This window comes from Rhinoderma darwinii, chromosome 2 (genome assembly GCF_050947455.1).
Source record: "Rhinoderma darwinii isolate aRhiDar2 chromosome 2, aRhiDar2.hap1, whole genome shotgun sequence".
NCBI lineage: Eukaryota > Metazoa > Chordata > Amphibia > Anura > Rhinodermatidae > Rhinoderma > Rhinoderma darwinii.
In genome coordinates this window covers 169,522,874-169,546,534 of record NC_134688.1, presented here as the reverse complement: position 1 = coordinate 169,546,534, position 23,661 = coordinate 169,522,874, and the positions used below count along the sequence as shown (strand labels likewise).

The 23,661-nt window shown below is 41.6% G+C and overlaps 3 protein-coding genes across 3 annotated transcripts; all 3 read left to right on the top strand.

Moving 5' to 3' along the window:
- Nucleotides 1-665: 665 nt before the first annotated feature.
- Nucleotides 666-3,693, top strand: LOC142740867 (sperm acrosome membrane-associated protein 6-like). Its single transcript, XM_075850290.1, has 8 exons — nucleotides 666-1,148; nucleotides 1,387-1,461; nucleotides 1,555-1,632; nucleotides 1,761-1,793; nucleotides 1,903-1,980; nucleotides 2,071-2,174; nucleotides 2,301-2,460; nucleotides 2,683-3,693. The coding sequence occupies exons 1-8, from the start codon at nucleotides 938-940 to the stop codon at nucleotides 2,922-2,924; spliced, it is 981 nt and encodes a 326-aa protein (XP_075706405.1). The 5' UTR covers nucleotides 666-937; the 3' UTR covers nucleotides 2,925-3,693.
- An 8,884-nt stretch (nucleotides 3,694-12,577) lies between these two features.
- Nucleotides 12,578-15,569, top strand: LOC142740866 (sperm acrosome membrane-associated protein 6-like). The gene is made up of 8 exons (XM_075850289.1): nucleotides 12,578-13,043; nucleotides 13,282-13,356; nucleotides 13,450-13,527; nucleotides 13,656-13,688; nucleotides 13,798-13,875; nucleotides 13,966-14,069; nucleotides 14,196-14,355; nucleotides 14,578-15,569. Exons 1-8 carry the CDS (start codon nucleotides 12,833-12,835, stop codon nucleotides 14,817-14,819), a joined length of 981 nt encoding a protein of 326 aa, XP_075706404.1. The 5' UTR covers nucleotides 12,578-12,832; the 3' UTR covers nucleotides 14,820-15,569.
- Nucleotides 15,570-19,640: 4,071 nt separating this feature from the next.
- On the top strand, nucleotides 19,641-22,639 carry LOC142740865 (sperm acrosome membrane-associated protein 6-like). Its single transcript, XM_075850288.1, has 8 exons — nucleotides 19,641-20,106; nucleotides 20,345-20,419; nucleotides 20,513-20,590; nucleotides 20,719-20,751; nucleotides 20,861-20,938; nucleotides 21,029-21,132; nucleotides 21,259-21,418; nucleotides 21,641-22,639. Exons 1-8 carry the CDS (start codon nucleotides 19,896-19,898, stop codon nucleotides 21,880-21,882), a joined length of 981 nt encoding a protein of 326 aa, XP_075706403.1. The 5' UTR covers nucleotides 19,641-19,895; the 3' UTR covers nucleotides 21,883-22,639.
- Nucleotides 22,640-23,661: the final 1,022 nt, after the last annotated feature.

Here is a 23,661-nt window from a genome sequence, read left to right as displayed (position 1 = left end):
GTGTACATTATAATTCCTGTACTAAGATTATCTAGATATTTGATAATTTGGCCATTATTGCTGGTTTAGAAGAAATTCCAGTGTCCCAGTATAATGAAGTCATAGCTTATCACTAGATTGTTGATATGGTCACTCTCAGGCTATGGAGTCAGTCAGCTCTTATATTAAATGTATGGACTGTTATCATTCTCACTTGTAGAGGAGCAGTTCCAGTAATAACCACTAGAGGCAGAGCGTGATGGTCCAAGGCCAAAGGCAAAAAAAACATCTGCACCAAAGGCTCCACCTCCATCTGGTGTCATGTATAGCACTGCTGTCACCTTCTATGCCCCACTTTGGCACTAGAGCCCAGGTATAACTAAAACCTCTGTACCCCTATGGCTATGCCAATGATAAGTATATATTATTATACTGATGTTTATATGGTTCCAGAATATTCTAGTATAGGTTTATCAAATGTGAAGTCTTACTATAAACCCAGTAAAATGCTATTGTGATGTCACCGGAGTATAGAATATGGCACCGGGCACAGATCAGTCACTCGTCAGCTGGATGTGACACGTGAGTACTGGATGCCTTGAAGTCACTAGAAAAGAATATATTATAGAATTACATTATCGGCAATTCTCTAATATAAAGTTATTATTGGTAACATTTCCTTTATAACCAGGAGGGATCCTATAATAACCTGCAGAACTATGCAGAATATCAGGCGGGATATACAGCAGTCTGTATTCTGTCAGTTTAGGGACCCCAGGGGCTATGATATGATGTCTTTATATCATGTCACCCTATCGGCCACAACCTGTATATAGTGAATAGATAAAAGGAACAGGCCACGGACAATGGATCCTATTCCCCTGCAGCAAAAATCTCATCATCACATTTCTCTGTTTTCTCAGGTTCGCAAGCTGAAGTGATTTTGGGACGAAACGTCATGCGATTCAAAACTTTTTACTATCTGCGGCTGCAGATAGTAATTCTTCTATGTGGAGCGGAGGTAGTGACATCTTGCCTCAACTGCTTCACTACTCCAGCAGACAGAGCCAGTATCTGCCACTATCCTGTCTCGCTGAAGAAGATGGAGGCCATAGACTGTCTCCAGAGGCTTCACAGGGGTTTCGAGCCCCTGACTGACACCGTGATAGGTAACTATTATCTGCTTCTATTTCTCATCACTCCTTCATCTTATACATAGAACATGTCATCTCAGTATTGAGATATTGTCCTGCTAGACTGAAGCGTCACTTGTAGCATTAACAGCAGTCAGAGCAGGAAATCTCTTGTACATAATATTCACCCAGGAACCCCATCTCCATCATAGATCACTTTATACAATGTCTGCAGGACCCCGCATAAATCTCATGTGTCTTCTTCTCTTTATAGCCTTTTCCCAGATACAAAGGATCAGATTGTATCTGAAGGGCTTCGAAAAAGAAGTCCAAAAAATCAGCGAATTATGTAAGTTCATTAAATCTCTAATTTTTCTCGAACTTCTTTTAAAACATCAAAATTCAATGTTTATCTCTTTCATTTTTCTCTAATTCCTTCTAGACTTTCCGCCATCTTGGGTGGAACAATTTGAAATCAAAATCGCTGAATTTGTTAAAGGAGTAAAAGACCGTGCCGCAAGTAAGTAACTAAAGATCCCCAGATACAGACAGTACATGTGTTCTATATATTCTCCATCATCTCTTGTCTGTTTCCCTCTCCCCCACACAACATAATTCAGCCTTAACCGTATCTATTCCTTCCATTAGGTCATACAGCGGCAGAATGCAAACCTCCATGCGGTAAGTAATGTCATTAGACAGGATGATAATTGTGGCCTCCGTTATATACATGGGGGGTCTTCATTTACCTCAGACATGTGACCCCTCTCTCTCTGTGTTTTTTCCCCAGGCCTTCAGAAAGAGGCCCGAGTTTTTAAATGCAGTCGATGTGCCGAGGAGGATTGCAAGCTCCCCGTGACCTGTCCCCGTAAGTTTCTATCATCAATTTATAAATCTCATGTAAAGCTGTTACTTTATAGTTGTGTTAGACCATTGTTTCCCTTCTCTGTCTTTTCAGTTGAGGAAATGCATGTGATAGAGCTGGAAAAGACCATCATCCACTGCGGGGCGTCCTTTCCCCTTCCGGACTATGCGACAGTCGTCTGGAAATACGCCAAAAACGTAAGTATTCAGGTTACATTTATAACCATTATATTACAGTACAAAGACAAACCCGTAATCCCCCCTCGTTCCTACTCCACATATGAGGAATGTCTTCTCTGATGTCATCAACGTTTTCATTTATAGATGAAGGCGACTGATTTAGGTTATTTCAAAGACATCTATAGTGGGGAAGACCTATTTGTGATGATTGAGCCTACACGAGCCAGCCACACGGGGACTTATGCCTGCGAGGTCACGGATGAGGATGATGACATCATACTCCGCCAATTCTACTATCTGGATGGTAAGACTTCTGAAAGTTTAAAGTCTCTCAAATATTTGATTTTCTAGAATATTCTGATCTGTCACATAAATGTATATACTAGATCAGCGACTCCTCCTGCCTCTGCACTGCTCTTACAGTAAAGAATTATTTCTGAAGATCTATGTCTGTCTATGATCCAGCGCTGCTTATACAGAAGACGACATTCTCATTATTTACTTCTATTTATCTTCTGTATTTCAGTGACACCGACTGATACAAGGGAAGCCTCCGAAGTAGAGCGATACTTCCGTCATGCTCTGGAATCAACAAAAATACCAGAGGAGAAGGAGGAGGAAATGATTAAACATGTACCCTCCACCCTGGAGAAAATCCAAACATTCTTCCAGAGCTACATCCTCTATGCCATCTATGCCGGAGTCTGCTGCCTGATAGTAACATTATTGGTTGGAGCCCTGTGGCGTTATGCCCTCAGTGTGGACTAAACAAAAAAAAAAACTAAAACATCAAGAACCATCGTCCCATCAGGGCATTATCATATGGAGTCAAAAACCTCTGGAGTCAACAACAACAGACTCTCAAGAAACATCTTGGGTATTCCTCAAGCCTGGACACGAACCCTATCATCAAAGCAGCGCACCCAAAAGAGACCGTGAATAATGTTCAGGATGAAGATAAGGAGGTCACCACCTAATCAAATCTAACCTGTAGCAAAACCATCGCTGCAGGGGCACAGTGAGAACCCCTCAAACCTGGACAAGATCTTTATCACCGGTCAAAGCTGCACACTCTTAAGGGACCTGGAAATGTTCAGGAAAGTGAGGAGAAGAACAACACCCAAGTACCGAAACCTGCAGCATAATATCTGTGCAGGCTTATTACCCAAACCCTACGGCTCAAAAACAAATTAAAAAAAGTAAGAGGCAAAGTGGGAACCCCTCAAGTTTGGACAAGACCCTTATAACAGGTCATTGTGGAGCGCCCTAAAGTGACCCGGAAATACTATTCAGGAACAAGAGGAGAAAAACACCCATTTACATCTAACATGCAGTAGAACCAACTCTGCAGAGTCACAGTGGGAACCCTCAGGCCTGGATATGACCTTTATCACCGGTCATAGGCGGCGCACCCTAAAGAAACCTGGAAAAGATGTTCAGAAAAAAGAGGAGGACACCACCATATCATCCCTTACCTGCAGCATTATATCTCTGCAGGGTTATTACCTAACCCTATTCTTATCCTAATATCTATAAAATAAAAACGAAAAAACTTAAATTGTGTTTTATTAAATAGCAACTTTAAAGAGGTTCCCCAGCTTTATGTACACAGTCAAGTCCCATAATTATGACCACTGGGTAATATCCAGAGTACCGCCGTGTGCAGTATGGACAGCAGTAGACGAGCTGAGAGTGACTCAATGAGGTGCTGGTAGGTCATCTCCAGTATCTGGAGCCGTGCTGACTGCAGAGCATCCCACATTTGCTGGAGGGTCTGTGTGGGAGGATCCATAGAGTGAACAAGACGATCGAGGTCCCACAGATGTTCATTTGAGTTCAAGTCTGGTGAATTAGGGGGCTAGGGAATACTCGGAAGCATGGGCATAGCAAGGTGTTTAGCACAGGGGGGGGGGCAAAACACGTCTGAGTGGAACTCAACCCAGTTGGCCCCCCAACGCATTTAACACGCAGGATCAAGCTGTTACCGATCACATCTAAGGCTTCGTTCACATCTGCATCGGGAATCCGATCATGGTTTCCATCAGATATTTCCGTCAGAAGAATCACAGGCAAAGGAGGAACAGGAAAGGCAGGTATAAGTAGACAGTGGGCGGGAGCTAGCTCCGTCTGGCCACGCTGTGATAGGCTCTTCTACTCCTAAGCCTGCCATCCTGAGTGGTGGAAGATGGAGTAGGTCTCACAGACATAGGAGCAGGTGCAGACCGATTGCCCACGGGCGTCGACACAGAAGCTGTGTCTGGCAAATCCTTTACACTTTTTTAATTGTCTTTCGGAGTGCTGCAAGATCTTCTTTTGATTAATTTTATATATATATATATATATATATATATATAGAGAGAGTATATATCTCTATCTGTCTATCTATCTATCTATCTATCTATCTATCTATCTATCTATCTATCTATCTATCTATCTATCTCTCTCTCTCTCTCTCTCTCTCTCTCTCTCAAAGCTCATGACCAAACATGATGAATATCACTATTTTTTACTGTATATTTGTGAATAGCTGAAAATCCTGTGACTTAGTGAGTGACTTCAGACCTCATGAAGGGTTAAATGACTGCGACAGGTAGCCATTTTGAGAGTGAAACAAGGACATAGGAAAAATAGATTCCTAAGAACCTCAGGTTCAGAATGGCTGCCCTGACTGCAATGGCATATTTTGGATAATTACCAAGAACCATTGGGAAATAGCCAAGGCTCGGGAAGGTTTTGAAAAAAAATTCTAAAGATGGCAGAAACCGAGGTGATATGAAGGCCAGATTTCTGAGCACGCAGATCTACAGGACCTAATATATTAGAACTGTCTATAGAAGAAAGTGGCTTGGTGACCATAGCAACCAATTAGACTTCTGCTTTCATTTTCTAAATTGCACTGGAAAGATGAAAAGTGGTCACATAAATGGTTTCTATGGATAACAAAGACATTTCTTCTTGGAGACCGTATCAATACATGAGGGGTAGGTCTCTATTGCTAAATCGCTATTTGCGTTGCATGACGCCTGGAGTGAGAGGGCTGCCAATATGAATTGCATGCCATTTTATTTACCTCATACAACCCCTATCCCTCCGAATCCATTGAATTCAATGGGGTGCAACTATTGCAGTAATGGTCGACAGGCACCATACTCGTAGTTAGCTCATATTGGATGTGGTATTAGAAAGATGGCATAAGCTGCTACCCTCCTTGTGGCTTTAGTAGTCATTGATCTCTCTACTAAAAACATATTGATGGTTTTGGATTGTGTATGGACGGAATTGAAGCTGTTGCTGGTCATGTGGTTTATGAACGTGCATATATAATATAATGTAGCAAGCAGGGCCCCGCATAGAGACCCCCAGGGGCCCAAAGCAAGAATGAGTGAAATTCCTATGTCATGCAATGTTTTTGTTCCAATTTTGCTGCTAAAACACATTTATAAATAAAGTTGAACAGTTCACATTGGGCCTCAGGTGACCCTGTTGCCCATAGCAACAAATCAGAATTCAGCTGTTGTTTTCTAGATTGTGTTGAAAAAATGAAACACGGATTCTGATTGGCTGTTATGGCAAGAAGGGCTGTTTTGATATTGAGGCCTATCATGTCTGCCATTGAATATGCTTGAGACTAGTCGCCATTTGATTTGCTGTGACAGGAAAAATGTGACATTTTGTATAGGATTTCACGCCTACCTGTTATGAATATACAAGGCTGCCTAATGACAACCTTGAACCTACTGATATCTCTGAAGCACTAAAAGCAGCCATTTTGGGGAGTAAATTAAGATCACAAAATGGCTGCCTTGCAAGCCACTTGAAACTGGTGGCTAGAGATCCTTTGTGGCTTATGTTTTGGGGATGTCACTTCGTTCTTGGTCACATTATGCTGAGTTTTATTCCTGCTCACAAAATGGCTGCCTCTCGAGTGTTTGTAGGCTTTACTATGTCCATTTTTTAATTAAAAAAAGATGTAAATAAGAAGCAAACCATTGTCGTATATATTTATATGTTTTCGATAATACATAAAAAAAAATCACATAAATCCACAAACTATTTCTTTAACAGAATAAAGTATGCAAAGTTACACGTGACTGACACCTCCCATACAGTTGCGCCGCACTGCAACTTGGATGCAACAATTGTAAAACTAAGTTCTTGCGGGTGGAGTGATGGAGATGGGTAGAGCAAGAGATTTTTGGACATATTGCAAAATGTCTGTTTGTTCCCATTCCTTATATAACAGTGAAGGATTGGCGCCCTTCATGGCAGCGGAGTATAGGTGGCTGGGGGATGGGCAGATGTCTCATTGAATGTCAAAATTTAAACTTTGATCTGATTGGTTGACTTTTGGTTCGTTGTAGTATTAGCGCACCGACTTTTTGATACTTGTGCCATTGTGGAATTTTACATATGATTTTTTTTTTCATACCAGAGGTGAGGGTGTTTTATGAGGGCCTTTTGTCCATGTCACTAGTACAGTAAGACTGAAGTTTTTCACGTCCGAGGTGCACCAGTGTTGGACGTGTTGTCACGGATCCCCCATAGACTAGAGTCTATGGAGGGATGCGTGACGCGCAGTAAAAAAGGACAGCCATTGTGACAGCCGTTGTTGATACACGCTCGTCTGAATGAGCCCTAATTTTTTAAAATTGGGCTTATATAATATTGAAATTTTCTGAGACACTAAATTTGGGGTTTTCATTAACTATTATCATAATCATCAATCATCGTCACCCAGCAGCCTCACCACACCTGTCTGTTGTGATGTCATACCTGTCTATTGTGATGTCACTGGGGTATAGAATGTGGCGCTGGGCACAGATCAAGTCACTCATCAGCTGGATGTGACACGTGAGTACTGGATTTTTACTGTGTCTGTGGATGATTCTGCTGTGTGTACATTATAATTCCTGTACTAAGATTATCTAGATATTTGATAATTTGGCCATTATTGCTGGTTTAGAAGAAATTCCAGTGTCCCAGTATAATGAAGTCATAGCTTATCACTAGATTGTTGATATGGTCACTCTCAGGCTATGGAGTCAGTCAGCTCTTATATTAACCCCTTCCCTCTTTGGCCACTTTTGACCTTCCTGACAGAGCCTCATTTTTCAAATCTGACATGTTTCAATTTATGTGGTAATAACTCCGGAATGCTTTTACCTATCCAAGCGATTCTGAGATTGTTTTCTCGTGACACATTGGACTTTATGTTACTGGCAAAATTTGCCCGATACATTCAGTATTTATTGTGAAAAACACCAAAATTTAGCGAAAAATTGCAAAAATTAACATTTTTCTCAATTTAAATGCATCTGCTTGTAAGACAGGCAGTTATACCACACAAAAATGTTGCTAACTAACATCCCCCATATGTCTACTTTAGATTGGCATCGTTTTTTGATCATCATTTTATTTTTCTAGGACGTTACAAGGCTTAGAACTTTAGCAGCAATTTCTCACATTTTCAAGAAAATTTCAAAATGCTATTTTTACAGGGGCCAGTTCAGTTGTGAAGTGGCTTTGAGGTCCTTAGATATTAGAAACCGCCAATAAGTCACCCCATTTTAAAAACTGCACCCCTCAAAGTATTCAAAACAGCATTTAGAAAGTTTCTTAACCCTTTAGACATTGCGCAGGAATTAAGGCAAAGTAGAGGTGAAATTTACAAAGTTCATTATTTTTTTCCAGAAATTCATTTTGAATCCATTTTTTTTGTACCACAGAAGGTTTTACCCAAAAAATGCAACTCAATATTTATTGCCCAGGTTCTGCAGTTTTAGGAAATATCCCACATGTGGCCGTAGCGTGCTACTGGACTGAAGCACCGGCCTCAGAAGCAAAGGAGCACCTAGTGGATTTTGGGCCTCCTTTTTATTAGAATATATTTTAGGCACCATGTCAGCTTTGAAGAGGTCTTGTGGAACTAAAACAGTGGAAACCCCCCAAAAGTGACCCCATTTGGGAAACTACACCCCTCGAAGAATTTATCTAGGGGTGTAGCAAGCATTTTGACCGGCCAGTTTTTTTGCAAAAATTTTTGGAACTAGGCCATGAAAATGAAAATCTACATTTTTTCAAATAAAATGTAGGTTTAGCTAATTTTTTTTCATTTCCAAAAGAACTAAAGTAGAAAAAGCACCACAGCATTTGTAGAGCAATTTCTCCCGAGTAAAACAGTACCCCACATGTGGTAATAAACGGTTGTTTGGACACACGGCAGGGCTTAGAATGGAAAGTGCGCCATTTGGCTCTTGGAGCTCAAATTTAGCAGAAATGGTTTGCGGAGGCCATGTCACATTTGCAAAGCCCCTGAGGTGACAAAACAGTGGAAACCCCCAACAAGTGACCCCATTTTGGAAACTATACCCCTCGAGGAATTTATCTAGGGGTGTAGCAAGCATTTTGACTGGCCAGTTTTTTTGCAAAAATTTTTGGAACTAGGTCATGAAAATGATAATCTACATTTTTTCAAATAAAATGTAGGTTTAGCTAATTTTTTTTCATTTCCAAGAGAACTAAAGTAGAAAAAGCACCACAACATTTGTAGAGCAATTTCTCCCGAGTAAAACAATACCCCACATGTGGTAATAAACAGTTGTTTGGACACACGGCAGGGCTTAGAAGGGAAAGAGCGCCATTTGGCTCTTGGAGCTCAAATTTAGCAGGAATGGTTTGCGGAGGCCATGTCGCATTTGCAAAGCCCCAGAGGTGACAAAACAGTGGAAACCCCCAACAAGTGACCCCATTTTGGAAACTATACCCTTTGAGGAAATTATCTAGGGTATAGTGAGCATTTTGACCCCACAGGTTTTTTGCAGAAATTTTTGCAAGTAGGCTGTGAAAATGAAAATCTACATTTTTTCAAATAAAATGTAGGTTTAGCTAATTTTTTTTCATTTCCACAAGGACTAAAGGAGAAAAAGCACCATAAAATTTGTAAAGAAATTTCTCCCGAGTAAAACAATACCCCACATGTGGTAATAAACGGCTGTTTGGACACACGGCGAGGCTGAGAAGAGAAAGTGCGCCATTTGGCTTTTGGAACTCAAATTTAGCAGGAATGGTTTGCGGAGGCCATGTCGCATTTGCAAAGCTCCTGAGGGGACAAAACAGTGGAAACCCCCAACAAGTGACCCCATTTTGGAAACTACACCCCATGAGGGAATTATCTAGGGGTAGAGTGAGCAGTTTTACCCCACAGGTTTTTTACAGAACTTATTGTAACTAGGCCGTAAAAATGAAAATCTACATTTTTTCAAAGAAAATGTAGGTTTAGGTATTTTTTTTTCATTTCCACAAGGACTGAAGGAGAAAAAGCACCACAACATTTGTAAAGCAACTTCTCCCGAGTAAAATAATACCCCACATGTGGTCACAAACATCTGTTTGGACACACGGTAGGGCTCAGAATGGAAGGAGCACCATTTGGATTTTGGAATGGTTTCTGGGTGTCATGTCATATTTGCTGAGCCCCTGTAGTACTAGTACAGTGGAAACACCCCAAAAGTGACACCATTTGGGAAACTGCACCCCCTGAGGAATCATCTAGGGGTATAGTGAAAATTTTGATCCCAAAGGTTTTTTGCTGAATTAATTAGAATTAAGCCATGAAAATGAAAAATATTTTTTTTTTCCAACAAGATGTAGTTTTAGATACACATTTTTCATTTTTACAAGGAATAGAGAAGAAAAAGCACCCCAACATTTGTAAAGTAATTTCTCCCGAGTACGGTAACACCCCATATGTGGTTATAATCGACTGTTTACATATATGGGAGCATTCAGAAGAAAAGGAGCGGTATTTATCTTTTGGAGCGTAGATTTTGCTGGAATGGGTTGCGGATGCCATGTTGCATTTGCAAAACCCCTGATGTACCAAACAAAAGTGACCCCGTTTTAGAAACTACACCCCTAAAGGCATTTATCAAGGGATGTAGTGACAATTTAGACTCCACAGGTGTTTTTCAGAAATGAATACGCAGTGGATGGTGCAAAGTGAAAATTGCAATTTCTCCACTGATCTGCCCATTCACCGCACAAGATGTTGTGCCCCTAGAGAATCTTATCCCATAAATTGTTAAGCGGGTTCTCCCGGGCATGGTAATGCCTTACTTGTGGCCATAAATTGCTGTTTGGGCACACTGTAGGGCTAAGAAGGGAAAGACCGCCATTTTGAGCATGGATTTTGCTTGGTAATAGTTCTCGTTTGGGGTTTTGCTGGTATTTCAGCTTATAATGTGGTGGCATGTGTAATCTGTGCGGAGTACATCAGGGGTATATGTAATCTGTGCGGAGTATATCAGGGCATAATAGGAGGGTATAATCATGGGGTAAATAATACAATTATCCATAGGTGTGTGTTACGCTGTGAAGCGATCCGTTATGCGCAGGCCGGCGTCACACTGATAAACGGTTTTCTTTCTTATCCCTCCTTTGTAACGCTCTGCACCTTTTGGGGACTTTTTCTCCTTCGTAGTTTGGGAAATATTACTGGGAAAGTTTTGCGCTGGTATAATACGGGCGCCCTCGCTTCCAGCGGATGTGCTATGTCCCTGCCCTTTCCTAGTTCCTAAATACTAGGGCCCTGAAACTGAAGGAATGTTCCCCTCCGGCCTGCACATTGAGATGTTTTTTCATCACCGATTACTAGTGCCGTAACTTTTTTATTTTTCAGTTGATTGAGCGGTGTGCGGGCTTGTTTTTTGCGAGACGGGCTGTAGATTTTATTGGTACCATTTTAGAACACATACGACTTTTTGATCACTTTTTATTTCATTTTTTGGTAAAGGAAATTACCAAAAACAAGCAATTCTGGAATAGTTTTTTATTGTTTTTTTTTCTCTGCATCCACAGTGCGCCCTAGATTACATGTTAGCTTTATTCTGCGGGTCGATACGATTACGGCGATACCAAATTTATATAGTTTTTTTTATGTATTGCGGCTTTTGCACAATAAAATCACTTTTTTTATAAAATCATTTGTTTTCTGTGTCGCCATATTCTAAGACCCATAACTTTATTATTTTTGCGTGCACAAAGCGGTGTCAGGGATTATTTTTTGCGGCACGGATTGGCGTTTTTTATTAGTACTATTTTGGAGTAAATGTGACTTTTTGATCACTTTTTATAGCATTTTTTGGAAGGAGATGTGACCTAAAAACAAAGATTCTGGCGCTGTTTTTCATGGTTTTTTTTTACCGCGTTCACCGTGCGGGATAAATTACATAATAGTTTTGTAGTTTGGGTCGTTACGGACGCGGCGATACCAATTATGTATAGTTTTTTTTATTTTTACGGTTTTTCCCATAATAAAATACTTACTATGGGAAAAAAGTCAGTTTAGCTTTATTTTTATTTGAAATGTGTGTGTTTTTATTGTTTTACCACATTTTTATTTACTTTTTTTAACTTTTTTTACTTGTCCCACTAGGGGACATGAGGGCCTGATGCCCCGATCGCTACTCTAATACACTGCACTACATACGTAGTGCAGTGTATTAGCGCTGTCAGTTATTCACTGACAGCAAGCCTATGAGGACTCGCCGCAGGCGGGTCCTCATCGGCTCCCGTACAAGGCAGACTCGGACGCCATTTTCTGGCGTCCGATTGCCACAGCAACCCAGCGATTGCATCACTGGGTTGCCAATCGGGTGAAAACCTATCAGATGCTGCGCTCTATTGAGCGCAGCATCTGAGGGGTTAATCTGCCGGATCGGAGAGTAGCTCCGGTCCTGGCAGTTACAGGAGGGTGCCAGCTGTATAATACAGCTGTCCCCCCGCAGTGATAGTGCCGGCTCTGCTTCTGAGCCCGCACCATCACTGCGCCGTATATATACGGCGCTTTGCGGGAACCACCTCCCGACAGCGCCGTATATATACGGCGTATGTCGGGAAGGGGTTAAATGGATGGACTGTTATCATTCTCACTTGTAGAGGAGCAGTTCCAGTAATAACCACTAGAGGCAGAGCGTGATGGTCCGAGGCCAAAGGCAAAAAAAACATCTGCACCAAAGGCTCCACCTCCATCTGGTGTCATGTATAGCACTGCTGTCACCTTCTATGCCCCACTTTGGCACTAGAGCCCAGGTATAACTAAAACCTCTGTACCCCTATGGCTATGCCAATGATAAGTATATATTATTATACTGATGTTTATATGGTTCCAGAATATTCTAGTATAGGTTTATCAAATGTGAAGTCTTACTATAAACCCAGTAAAATGCTATTGTGATGTCACCGGAGTATAGAATATGGCACCGGGCACAGATCAGTCACTCGTCAGCTGGATGTGACACGTGAGTACTGAATGCCTTGAAGTCACTAGAAAAGAATATATATTATAGAATTACATTATCTGCAATTCTCTAATATAAAGTTATTATTGGTAACATTTCCTTTATAACCAGGAGGGATCCTATAATAACCTGCAGAACTATGCAGAATATCAGGCGGGATATACAGCAGTCTGTATTCTGTCAGTTTAGGGACCCCAGGGGCTATGATATGATGTCTTTATATCATGTCACCCTATCGGCCACAACCTGTATATAGTGAATAGATAAAAGGAACAGGCCACGGACAATGGATCCTATTCCCCTGCAGCAAAAATCTCATCATCACATTTCTCTGTTTTCTCAGGTTCGCAAGCTGAAGTGATTTTGTGACGAAACGTCATGCGATTCAAAACTTTTTACTATCTGCGGCTGCAGATAGTAATTCTTCTATGTGGAGCGGAGGTAGTGACATCTTGCCTCAACTGCTTCACTACTCCAGCAGACAGAGCCAGTATCTGCCACTATCCTGTCTCGCTGAAGAAGATGGAGGCCATAGACTGTCTCCAGAGGCTTCACAGGGGTTTCGAGCCCCTGACTGACACCGTGATAGGTAACTATTATCTGCTTCTATTTCTCATCACTCCTTCATCTTATACATAGAACATGTCATCTCAGTATTGAGATATTGTCCTGCTAGACTGAAGCGTCACTTGTAGCATTAACAGCAGTCAGAGCAGGAAATCTCTTGTACATAATATTCACCCAGGAACCCCATCTCCATCATAGATCACTTTATACAATGTCTGCAGGACCCCGCATAAATCTCATGTGTCTTCTTCTCTTTATAGCCTTTTCCCAGATACAAAGGATCAGATTGTATCTGAAGGGCTTCGAAAAAGAAGTCCAAAAAATCAGCGAATTATGTAAGTTCATTAAATCTCGAATTTTTCTCGAACTTCTTTTAAAACATCAAAATTCAATGTTTATCTCTTTCATTTTTCTCTAATTCCTTCTAGACTTTCCGCCATCTTGGGTGGAACAATTTGAAATCAAAATTGCTGAATTTGTTAAAGGAGTAAAAGACCGTGCCGCAAGTAAGTAACTAAAGATCCCCAGATACAGACAGTACATGTGTTCTATATATTCTCCATCATCTCTTGTCTGTTTCCCTCTCCCCCACACAACATAATTCAGCCTTAACCGTATCTATTCCTTCCATTAGGTCATACAGCGGCAGAATGCAAACCTCCATGCGGTAAGTAATGTCATTAGACAGGATGATAATTGTGGCCTCCGTTATATACATGGGGGGTCTTCATTTACCTCAGACATGTGACCCCTCTCTCTCTGTGTTTTTTCCCCAGGCCTTCAGAAAGAGGCCCGAGTTTTTAAATGCAGCCGATGTGCCGAGGAGGATTGCAAGCTCCCCGTGACCTGTCCCCGTAAGTTTCTATCATCAATTTATAAATCTCATGTAAAGCTGTTACTTTATAGTTGTGTTAGACCATTGTTTCCCTTCTCTGTCTTTTCAGTTGAGGAAATGCATGTGATAGAGCTGGAAAAGACCATCATCCACTGCGGGGCGTCCTTTCCCCTTCCGGACTATGCGACAGTCGTCTGGAAATACGCCAAAAACGTAAGTATTCAGGTTAAATTTATAACCATTATATTACAGTACAAAGACAAACCCGTAATCCCCCCTCGTTCCTACTCCACATATGAGGAATGTCTTCTCTGATGTCATCAACGTTTTCATTTATAGATGAAGGCGACTGATTTAGGTTATTTCAAAGACATCTATAGTGGGGAAGACCTATTTGTGATGATTGAGCCTACACGAGCCAGCCACACGGGGACTTATGCCTGCGAGGTCACGGATGAGGATGATGACATCATACTCCGCCAATTCTACTATCTGGATGGTAAGACTTCTGAAAGTTTAAAGTCTCTCAAATATTTGATTTTCTAGAATATTCTGATCTGTCACATAAATGTATATACTAGATCAGCGACTCCTCCTGCCTATGCACTGCTCTTACAGTAAAGAATTATTTCTGAATATCTATGTCTGTCTATGATCCAGCGCTGCTTATACAGAAGACGACATTCTCATTATTTACTTCTATTTATCTTCTGTATTTCAGTGACACCGACTGATACAAGGGAAGCCTCCGAAGTAGAGCGATACTTCCGTCATGCTCTGGAATCAACAAAAATACCAGAGGAGAAGGAGGAGGAAATGATTAAACATGTACCCTCCACCCTGGAGAAAATCCAAACATTCTTCCAGAGCTACATCCTCTATGCCATCTATGCCGGAGTCTGCTGCCTGATAGTAACATTATTGGTTGGAGCCCTGTGGCGTTATGCCCTCAGTGTGGACTAAACAAAAAAAAAAACTAAAACATCAAGAACCATCGTCCCATCAGGGCATTATCATATGGAGTCAAAAACATCTGGAGTCAACAACAACAGACTCTCAAGAAACATCTTGGGTATTCCTCAAGCCTGGACACGAACCCTATCATCAAAGCAGCGCACCCAAAAGAGACCGTGAATAATGTTCAGGATGAAGGTAAGGAGGTCACCACCTAATCAAATCTAACCTGTAGCAAAACCATCGCTGCAGGGGCACAGTGGGAACCCCTCAAACCTGGACAAGATCTTTATCACCGGTCAAAGCTGCACACTCTTAAGGGACCTGGAAATGTTCAGGAAAGTGAGAAGAACAACACCCAAGTACCGAAACCTGCAGCATAATATCTGTGCAGGCTTATTACCCAAACCCTACGGCTCAAAAACAAATTAAAAAAAGTAAGAGGCAAAGTGGGAACCCCTCAAGTTTGGACAAGACCCTTATAACAGGTCATTGTGGAGCGCCCTAAAGTGACCCGGAAATACTATTCAGGAACAAGAGGAGAAAAACACCCATTTACATCTAACATGCAGTAGAACCAACGCTGCAGAGTCACAGTGGGAACCCTCAGGCCTGGATATGACCTTTATCACCGGTCATAGGCGGCGCACCCTAAAGAAACCTGGAAAAGATGTTCAGAAAAAAGAGGAGGACACCACCATATCATCCCTTACCTGCAGCATTATATCTCTGCAGGGTTATTACCTAACCCTATTCTTATCCTAATATTTATAAAATAAAAACGAAAAAACTTAAATTGTGTTTTATTAAATAGCAACTTTAAAGAGGTTCCCCAGCTTTATGTACACAGTCAAGTCCCATAATTATGACCACTGGGTAATATCCAGAGTACCGCCGTGTGCAGTATGGACAGCAGTAGACGAGCTGAGAGCGACTCAATGAGGTGCTGGTAGGTCATCTCCAGTATCTGGAGCCGTGCTGACTGCAGAGCATCCCACATTTGCTGGAGGGTCTGTGTGGGAGGATCCATAGAGTGAACAAGACGATCGAGGTCCCACAGATGTTCATTTGAGTTCAAGTCTGGTGAATTAGGGGGCTAGGGAATACTCGGAAGCATGGGCATAGCAAGGTGTTTAGCACAGGGGGGGGGGCAAAACACGTCTGAGTGGGACTCAACCCAGTTGGCCCCCCAACGAATTTAACACGCAGGATCAAGCTGTTACCGATCACATCTAAGGCTTCGTTCACATCTGCATCGGGAATCCGATCATGGTTTCCATCAGATATTTCCGTCAGAAGAATCACAGGCAAAGGAGGAACAGGAAAGGCAGGTATAAGTAGACAGTGGGCGGGAGCTAGCTCCGTCTGGCCACGCTGTGATAGGCTCTTCTACTCCTAAGCCTGCCATCCTGAGTGGTGGAAGATGGAGTAGGTCTCACAGACATAGGAGCAGGTGCAGACCGATTGCCCACGGGCGTCGACACAGAAGCTGTGTCTGGCAAATACTTTACACTTTTTTAATCGTCTTTCGGAGTGCTGCAAGATCTTCTTTTGATTAATTTTATATATATATATATATAGAGTATATATCTCTATCTATCTATCTATCTATCTATCTATCTATCTATCTATCTATCTATCTATCTATCTATCTATCTATCTATCTATCCATCTATCTATCTATCTATCTATCTATATCTCTCTCTCTCTCTCTCTCTCTCTCTCTCTCAAAGCTCATGACCAAACATGATGAATATCACTATTTTTTACTGTATATTTGTGAATAGCTGAAAATCCTGTGACTTAGTGAGTGACTTCAGACCTCATGAAGGGTTAAATGACTGCGACAGGTAGCCATTTTGAGAGTGAAACAAGGACATAGGAAAAATAGATTCCTAAGAACCTCAGGTTCAGAATGGCTGCCCTGACTGCAATGGCATATTTTGGATAATTACCAAGAACCATTGGGAAATAGCCAAGGCTCGGGAAGGTTTTGAAAAAAAATTCTAAAGATGGCAGAAACCGAGGTGATATGAAGGCCAGATTTCTGAGCACGCAGATCTACAGGACCTAATATATTAGAACTGTCTATAGAAGAAAGTGGCTTGGTGACCATAGCAACCAATTAGACTTCTGCTTTCATTTTCTAAATTGCACTGGAAAGATGAAAAGTGGTCACATAAATGGTTGCTATGGATAACAAAGACATTTCTTCTTGGAGACCGTATCAATACATGAGGGGTAGGTCTCTATTGCTAAATCGCTATTTGCGTTGCTTGACGCCTGGAGTGAGATTGCTGCCAATATGAATTGCATGCCATTTTATTTACCTCATACAACCCCTATCCCTCCGAATCCATTGAATTCAATGGGGTGCAACTATTGCAGTAATGGTCGACAGGCACCATACTCGTAGTTAGCTCATATTGGATGTGGTATTAGAAAGATGGCATAAGCCGCTACCCTCCTTGTGGCTTTAGTAGTCATTGATCTCTCTACTAAAAACATATTGATGGTTTTGGATTGTGTATGGACGGAATTGAAGCTGTTGCTGGTCATGTGGTTTATGAACGTGCATATATAATATAATAAAGCAAGCAGGGCCCCGCATAGGGACCCCCAGGGCCCCAAAGCAAGAATGAGTGAAATTTCTATGTCATGCAATGTTTTTGTTCCAATTTTGCTGCTAAAACACATTTATAAATAAAGTTGAACAGTTCACATTGGGCCTCAGGTGACCCTGTTGCCCATAGCAACAAATCAGAATTCAGCTGTTGTTTTCTAGATTGTGTTGAAAAAATTAAACACGGATTCTGATTGGCTGTTATGGCAAGAAGGGCTGTTTTGATATTGAGGCCTATCATGTCTGCCATTGAATATGCTTGAGACTAGTCGCCATTTGATTTGCTGTGACAGGAAAAATGTGACATTTTGTATAGGATTTCACGCCTACCTGTTACGAATATACAAGGCTGCCTAATGACAACCTTGAACCTACTGATATCTCTGAAGCACTAAAAGCAGCCATTTTGGGGAGTAAATTAAGATCACAAAATGGCTGCCTTGCAAGCCACTTGAAACTGGTGGCTAGAGATCCTTTGTGGCTTATGTTTTGGGGATGTCACTTCGTTCTTGGTCACATTATGCTGAGTTTTATTCCTGCTCACAAAATGGCTGCCTCTCGAGTGTTTGTAGGCTTTACTATGTCCATTTTTAAATTAAAAAAAAGATGTAAATAAGAAGCAAACCATTGTCGTATATATTTATATGTTTTCGATAATACATAAAAAAAAATCACATAAATCCACAAACTATTTCTTTAACAGAATAAAGTATGCAAAGTTACACGTGACTGACACCTCCCATACAGTTGCGCCGCACTGCAACTTGGATGCAACAATTGTAAAACTAAGTTCTTGCGGGTGGAGTGATGGAGATGGGTAGAGCAAGAGATTTTTGGACATATTGCAAAATGTCTGTTTGTTCCCATTCCTTATATAACAGTGAAGGATTGGCGCCCTTCATGGCAGCGGAGTATAGGTGGCTGGGGGATGGGCAGATGTCTCATTGAATGTCAAAATTTAAACTTTGATCTGATTGGTTGACTTTTGGTTCGTTGTAGTATTTGCGCACCGACTTTTTGATACTTGTGCCATTGTGGAATTTTACATATGATTTTTTTTTTCATACCAGAGGTGAGGGTGTTTTATGAGGGCCTTTTGTCCATGTCACTAGTACAGTAAGGCTGAAGTTTTTCACGTCCGAGGTGCACCAGTGTTGTCACGGATCCCCCACAGACTAGAGTCTATGGAGGGATGCGTGACGCGCAGTAAAAAAGGACAGCCGTTGTGACGGCCGTTGTTGATACACGCTCGTCTGAATGAGCCCTAATTTTTTAAAATTGGGCTTATATAATATTGAAATTTTCTGAGACACTAAATTTTTGGTTTTCATTAACTATTATCATAATCATCAATCATCGTCACCCAGCAGCCTCACCACACCTGTCTTTTGTGATGTCATACCTGTCTATTGTGATGTCACTGGGGTATAGAATGTGGCGCTGGGCACAGATCAAGTCACTCATCAGCTGGATGTGACACGTGAGTACTGGATTTTTACTGTGTCTGTGGATGATTCTGCTGTGTGTACATTATAATTCCTGTACTAAGATTATCTAGGTATTTGATAATTTGGCCATTATTGCTGGTTTAGAAGAAATTCCAGTGTCCCAGTATAATGAAGTCATAGCTTATCACTAGATTGTTGATATGGTCACTCTCAGGCTATGGAGTCAGTCAGCTCTTATATTAAATGGATGGACTGTTATCATTCTCACTTGTAGAGGAGCAGTTCCAGTAATAACCACTAGAGGCAGAGCGTGATGGTCCGAGGCCAAAGGCAAAAAAAACATTTGCACCAAAGGCTCCACCTCCATCTGGTGTCATGTATAGCACTGCTGTCACCTTATATGCCCCACTTTGGCACTAGAGCCCAGGTATAACTAAAACCTCTGTACCCCTATGGCTATGCCAATGATAAGTATATATTATTATACTGATGTTTATATGGTTCCAGAATATTCTAGTATAGGTTTATCAAATGTGAAGTCTTACTATAAACCCAGTAAAATGCTATTGTGATGTCACCGGAGTATAGAATATGGCACCGGGCACAGATCAGTCACTCGTCAGCTGGATGTGACACGTGAGTACTGAATGCCTTGAAGTCACTAGAAAAGAATATATATTATAGAATTACATTATCTGCAATTCTCTAATATAAAGTTATTATTGGTAACATTTCCTTTATAACCAGGAGGGATCCTATAATAACCTGCAGAACTATGCAGAATATCAGGCGGGATATACAGCAGTCTGTATTCTGTCAGTTTAGGGACCCCAGGGGCTATGATATGATGTCTTTATATCATGTCACCCTATCGGCCACAACCTGTATATAGTGAATAGATAAAAGGAACAGGCCACGGACAATGGATCCTATTCCCCTGCAGCAAAAATCTCATCATCACATTTCTCTGTTTTCTCAGGTTCGCAAGCTGAAGTGATTTTGTGACGAAACGTCATGCGATTCAAAACTTTTTACTATCTGCGGCTGCAGATAGTAATTCTTCTATGTGGAGCGGAGGTAGTGACATCTTGCCTCAACTGCTTCACTACTCCAGCAGACAGAGCCAGTATCTGCCACTATCCTGTCTCGCTGAAGAAGATGGAGGCCATAGACTGTCTCCAGAGGCTTCACAGGGGTTTCGAGCCCCTGACTGACACCGTGATAGGTAACTATTATCTGCTTCTATTTCTCATCACTCCTTCATCTTATACATAGAACATGTCATCTCAGTATTGAGATATTGTCCTGCTAGACTGAAGCGTCACTTGTAGCATTAACAGCAGTCAGAGCAGGAAATCTCTTGTACATAATATTCACCCAGGAACCCCATCTCCATCATAGATCACTTTATACAATGTCTGCAGGACCCCGCATAAATCTCATGTGTCTTCTTCTCTTTATAGCCTTTTCCCAGATACAAAGGATCAGATTGTATCTGAAGGGCTTCGAAAAAGAAGTCCAAAAAATCAGCGAATTATGTAAGTTCATTAAATCTCGAATTTTTCTCGAACTTCTTTTAAAACATCAAAATTCAATGTTTATCTCTTTCATTTTTCTCTAATTCCTTCTAGACTTTCCGCCATCTTGGGTGGAACAATTTGAAATCAAAATCGCTGAATTTGTTAAAGGAGTAAAAGACCGTGCCGCAAGTAAGTAACTAAAGATCCCCAGATACAGACAGTACATGTGTTCTATATATTCTCCATCATCTCTTGTCTGTTTCCCTCTCCCCCACACAACATAATTCAGCCTTAACCGTATCTATTCCTTCCATTAGGTCATACAGCGGCAGAATGCAAACCTCCATGCGGTAAGTAATGTCATTAGACAGGATGATAATTGTGGCCTCCGTTATATACATGGGGGGTCTTCATTTACCTCAGACATGTGACCCCTCTCTCTCTGTGTTTTTTCCCCAGGCCTTCAGAAAGAGGCCCGAGTTTTTAAATGCAGCCGATGTGCCGAGGAGGATTGCAAGCTCCCCGTGACCTGTCCCCGTAAGTTTCTATCATCAATTTATAAATCTCATGTAAAGCTGTTACTTTATAGTTGTGTTAGACCATTGTTTCCCTTCTCTGTCTTTTCAGTTGAGGAAATGCATGTGATAGAGCTGGAAAAGACCATCATCCACTGCGGGGCGCCCTTTCCCCTTCCGGACTATGCGACAGTCGTCTGGAAATACGCCAAAAACGTAAGTATTCAGGTTACATTTATAACCATTATATTACAGTACAAAGACAAACCCGTAATCCCCCCTCGTTCCTACTCCACATATGAGGAATGTCTTCTCTGATGTCATCAACGTTTTCATTTATAGATGAAGGCGACTGATTTAGGTTATTTCAAAGACATCTATAGTGGGGAAGACCTATTTGTGATGATTGAGCCTACACGAGCCAGCCACACGGGGACTTATGCCTGCGAGGTCACGGATGAGGATGATGACATCATACTCCGCCAATTCTACTATCTGGATGGTAAGACTTCTGAAAGTTTAAAGTCTCTCAAATATTTGATTTTCTAGAATATTCTGATCTGTCACATAAATGTATATACTAGATCAGCGACTCCTCCTGCCTATGCACTGCTCTTACAGTAAAGAATTATTTCTGAATATCTATGTCTGTCTATGATCCAGCGCTGCTTATACAGAAGACGACATTCTCATTATTTACTTCTATTTATCTTCTGTATTTCAGTGACACCGACTGATACAAGGGAAGCCTCCGAAGTAGAGCGATACTTCCGTCATGCTCTGGAATCAACAAAAATACCAGAGGAAAAGGAGGAGGAAATGATTAAACATGTACCCTCCACCCTGGAGAAAATCCAAACATTCTTCCAGAGCTACATCCTCTATGCCATCTATGCCGGAGTCTGCTGCCTGATAGTAACATTATTGGTTGGAGCCCTGTGGCGTTATGCCCTCAGTGTGGACTAATCAAAAAAAAAAACTAAAACATCAAGAACCATCGTCCCATCAGGGCATTATCATATGGAGTCAAAAACATCTGGAGTCAACAACAACAGACTCTCAAGAAACATCTTGGGTATTCCTCAAGCCTGGACACGAACCCTATCATCAAAGCAGCGCACCCAAAAGAGACCGTGAATAATGTTCAGGATGAAGGTAAGGAGGTCACCACCTAATCAAATCTAACCTGTAGCAAAACCATCGCTGCAGGGGCACAGTGGGAACCCCTCAAACCTGGACAAGATCTTTATCACCGGTCAAAGCTGCACACTCTTAAGGGACCTGGAAATGTTCAGGAAAGTGAGAAGAACAACACCCAAGTACCGAAACCTGCAGCATAATATCTGTGCAGGCTTATTACCCAAACCCTACGGCTCAAAAACAAATTAAAAAAAGTAAGAGGCAAAGTGGGAACCCCTCAAGTTTGGACAAGACCCTTATAACAGGTCATTGTGGAGCGCCCTAAAGTGACCCGGAAATACTATTCAGGAACAAGAGGAGAAAAACACCCATTTACATCTAACATGCAGTAGAACCAACGCTGCAGAGTCACAGTGGGAACCCTCAGGCCTGGATATGACCTTTATCACCGGTCATAGGCGGCGCACCCTAAAGAAACCTGGAAAAGATGTTCAGAAAAAAGAGGAGGACACCACCATATCATCCCTTACCTGCAGCATTATATCTCTGCAGGGTTATTACCTAACCCTATTCTTATCCTAATATCTATAAAATAAAAACGAAAAAACTTAAATTGTGTTTTATTAAATAGCAACTTTAAAGAGGTTCCCCAGCTTTATGTACACAGTCAAGTCCCATAATTATGACCACTGGGTAATATCCAGAGTACCGCCGTGTGCAGTATGGACAGCAGTAGACGAGCTGAGAGCGACTCAATGAGGTGCTGGTAGGTCATCTCCAGTATCTGGAGCCGTGCTGACTGCAGAGCATCCCACATTTGCTGGAGGGTCTGTGTGGGAGGATCCATAGAGTGAACAAGACGATCGAGGTCCCACAGATGTTCATTTGAGTTCAAGTCTGGTGAATTAGGGGGCTAGGGAATACTCGGAAGCATGGGCATAGCAAGGTGTTTAGCACAGGGGGGGGGGCAAAACACGTCTGAGTGGGACTCAACCCAGTTGGCCCCCCAACGAATTTAACACGCAGGATCAAGCTGTTACCGATCACATCTAAGGCTTCGTTCACATCTGCATCGGGAATCCGATCATGGTTTCCATCAGATATTTCCGTCAGAAGAATCACAGGCAAAGGAGGAACAGGAAAGGCAGGTATAAGTAGACAGTGGGCGGGAGCTAGCTCCGTCTGGCCACGCTGTGATAGGCTCTTCTACTCCTAAGCCTGCCATCCTGAGTGGTGGAAGATGGAGTAGGTCTCACAGACATAGGAGCAGGTGCAGACCGATTGCCCACGGGCGTCGACACAGAAGCTGTGTCTGGCAAATACTTTACACTTTTTTAATCGTCTTTCGGAGTGCTGCAAGATCTTCTTTTGATTAATTTTATATATATATATATATATATATATATATATATATAGAGTATATATCTCTATCTATCTATCTATCTATCTATCTATCTATCTATCTATCTATCTATCTATCTATCTATCTATCTATCTATCTATCTATCTATCTATCCATCCATCCATCTATCTATCTATCTATCTATCTATCTATCTATCTATCTATCTATCTATCTATCTATCTATCTATCTATCTATCTATCT

Coding starts and splice junctions, on each gene's coding strand:
- LOC142740867 (XM_075850290.1), top strand. CDS start 938: ATGCGATTCAAAACTTTTTACTATCTGCGGCTGCAGATAGTAATTCTT. Junction 1,149..1,386: donor CCTGACTGACACCGTGATAG/GTAACTATTATC, acceptor TTCTCTTTATAG/CCTTTTCCCAGATACAAAGG. Junction 2,461..2,682: donor CCAATTCTACTATCTGGATG/GTAAGACTTCTG, acceptor TCTGTATTTCAG/TGACACCGACTGATACAAGG.
- LOC142740866 (XM_075850289.1), top strand. CDS start 12,833: ATGCGATTCAAAACTTTTTACTATCTGCGGCTGCAGATAGTAATTCTT. Junction 13,528..13,655: donor AGTAAAAGACCGTGCCGCAA/GTAAGTAACTAA, acceptor TCCTTCCATTAG/GTCATACAGCGGCAGAATGC. Junction 14,070..14,195: donor TCTGGAAATACGCCAAAAAC/GTAAGTATTCAG, acceptor TTTCATTTATAG/ATGAAGGCGACTGATTTAGG.
- LOC142740865 (XM_075850288.1), top strand. CDS start 19,896: ATGCGATTCAAAACTTTTTACTATCTGCGGCTGCAGATAGTAATTCTT. Junction 20,420..20,512: donor CCAAAAAATCAGCGAATTAT/GTAAGTTCATTA, acceptor AATTCCTTCTAG/ACTTTCCGCCATCTTGGGTG. Junction 21,419..21,640: donor CCAATTCTACTATCTGGATG/GTAAGACTTCTG, acceptor TCTGTATTTCAG/TGACACCGACTGATACAAGG.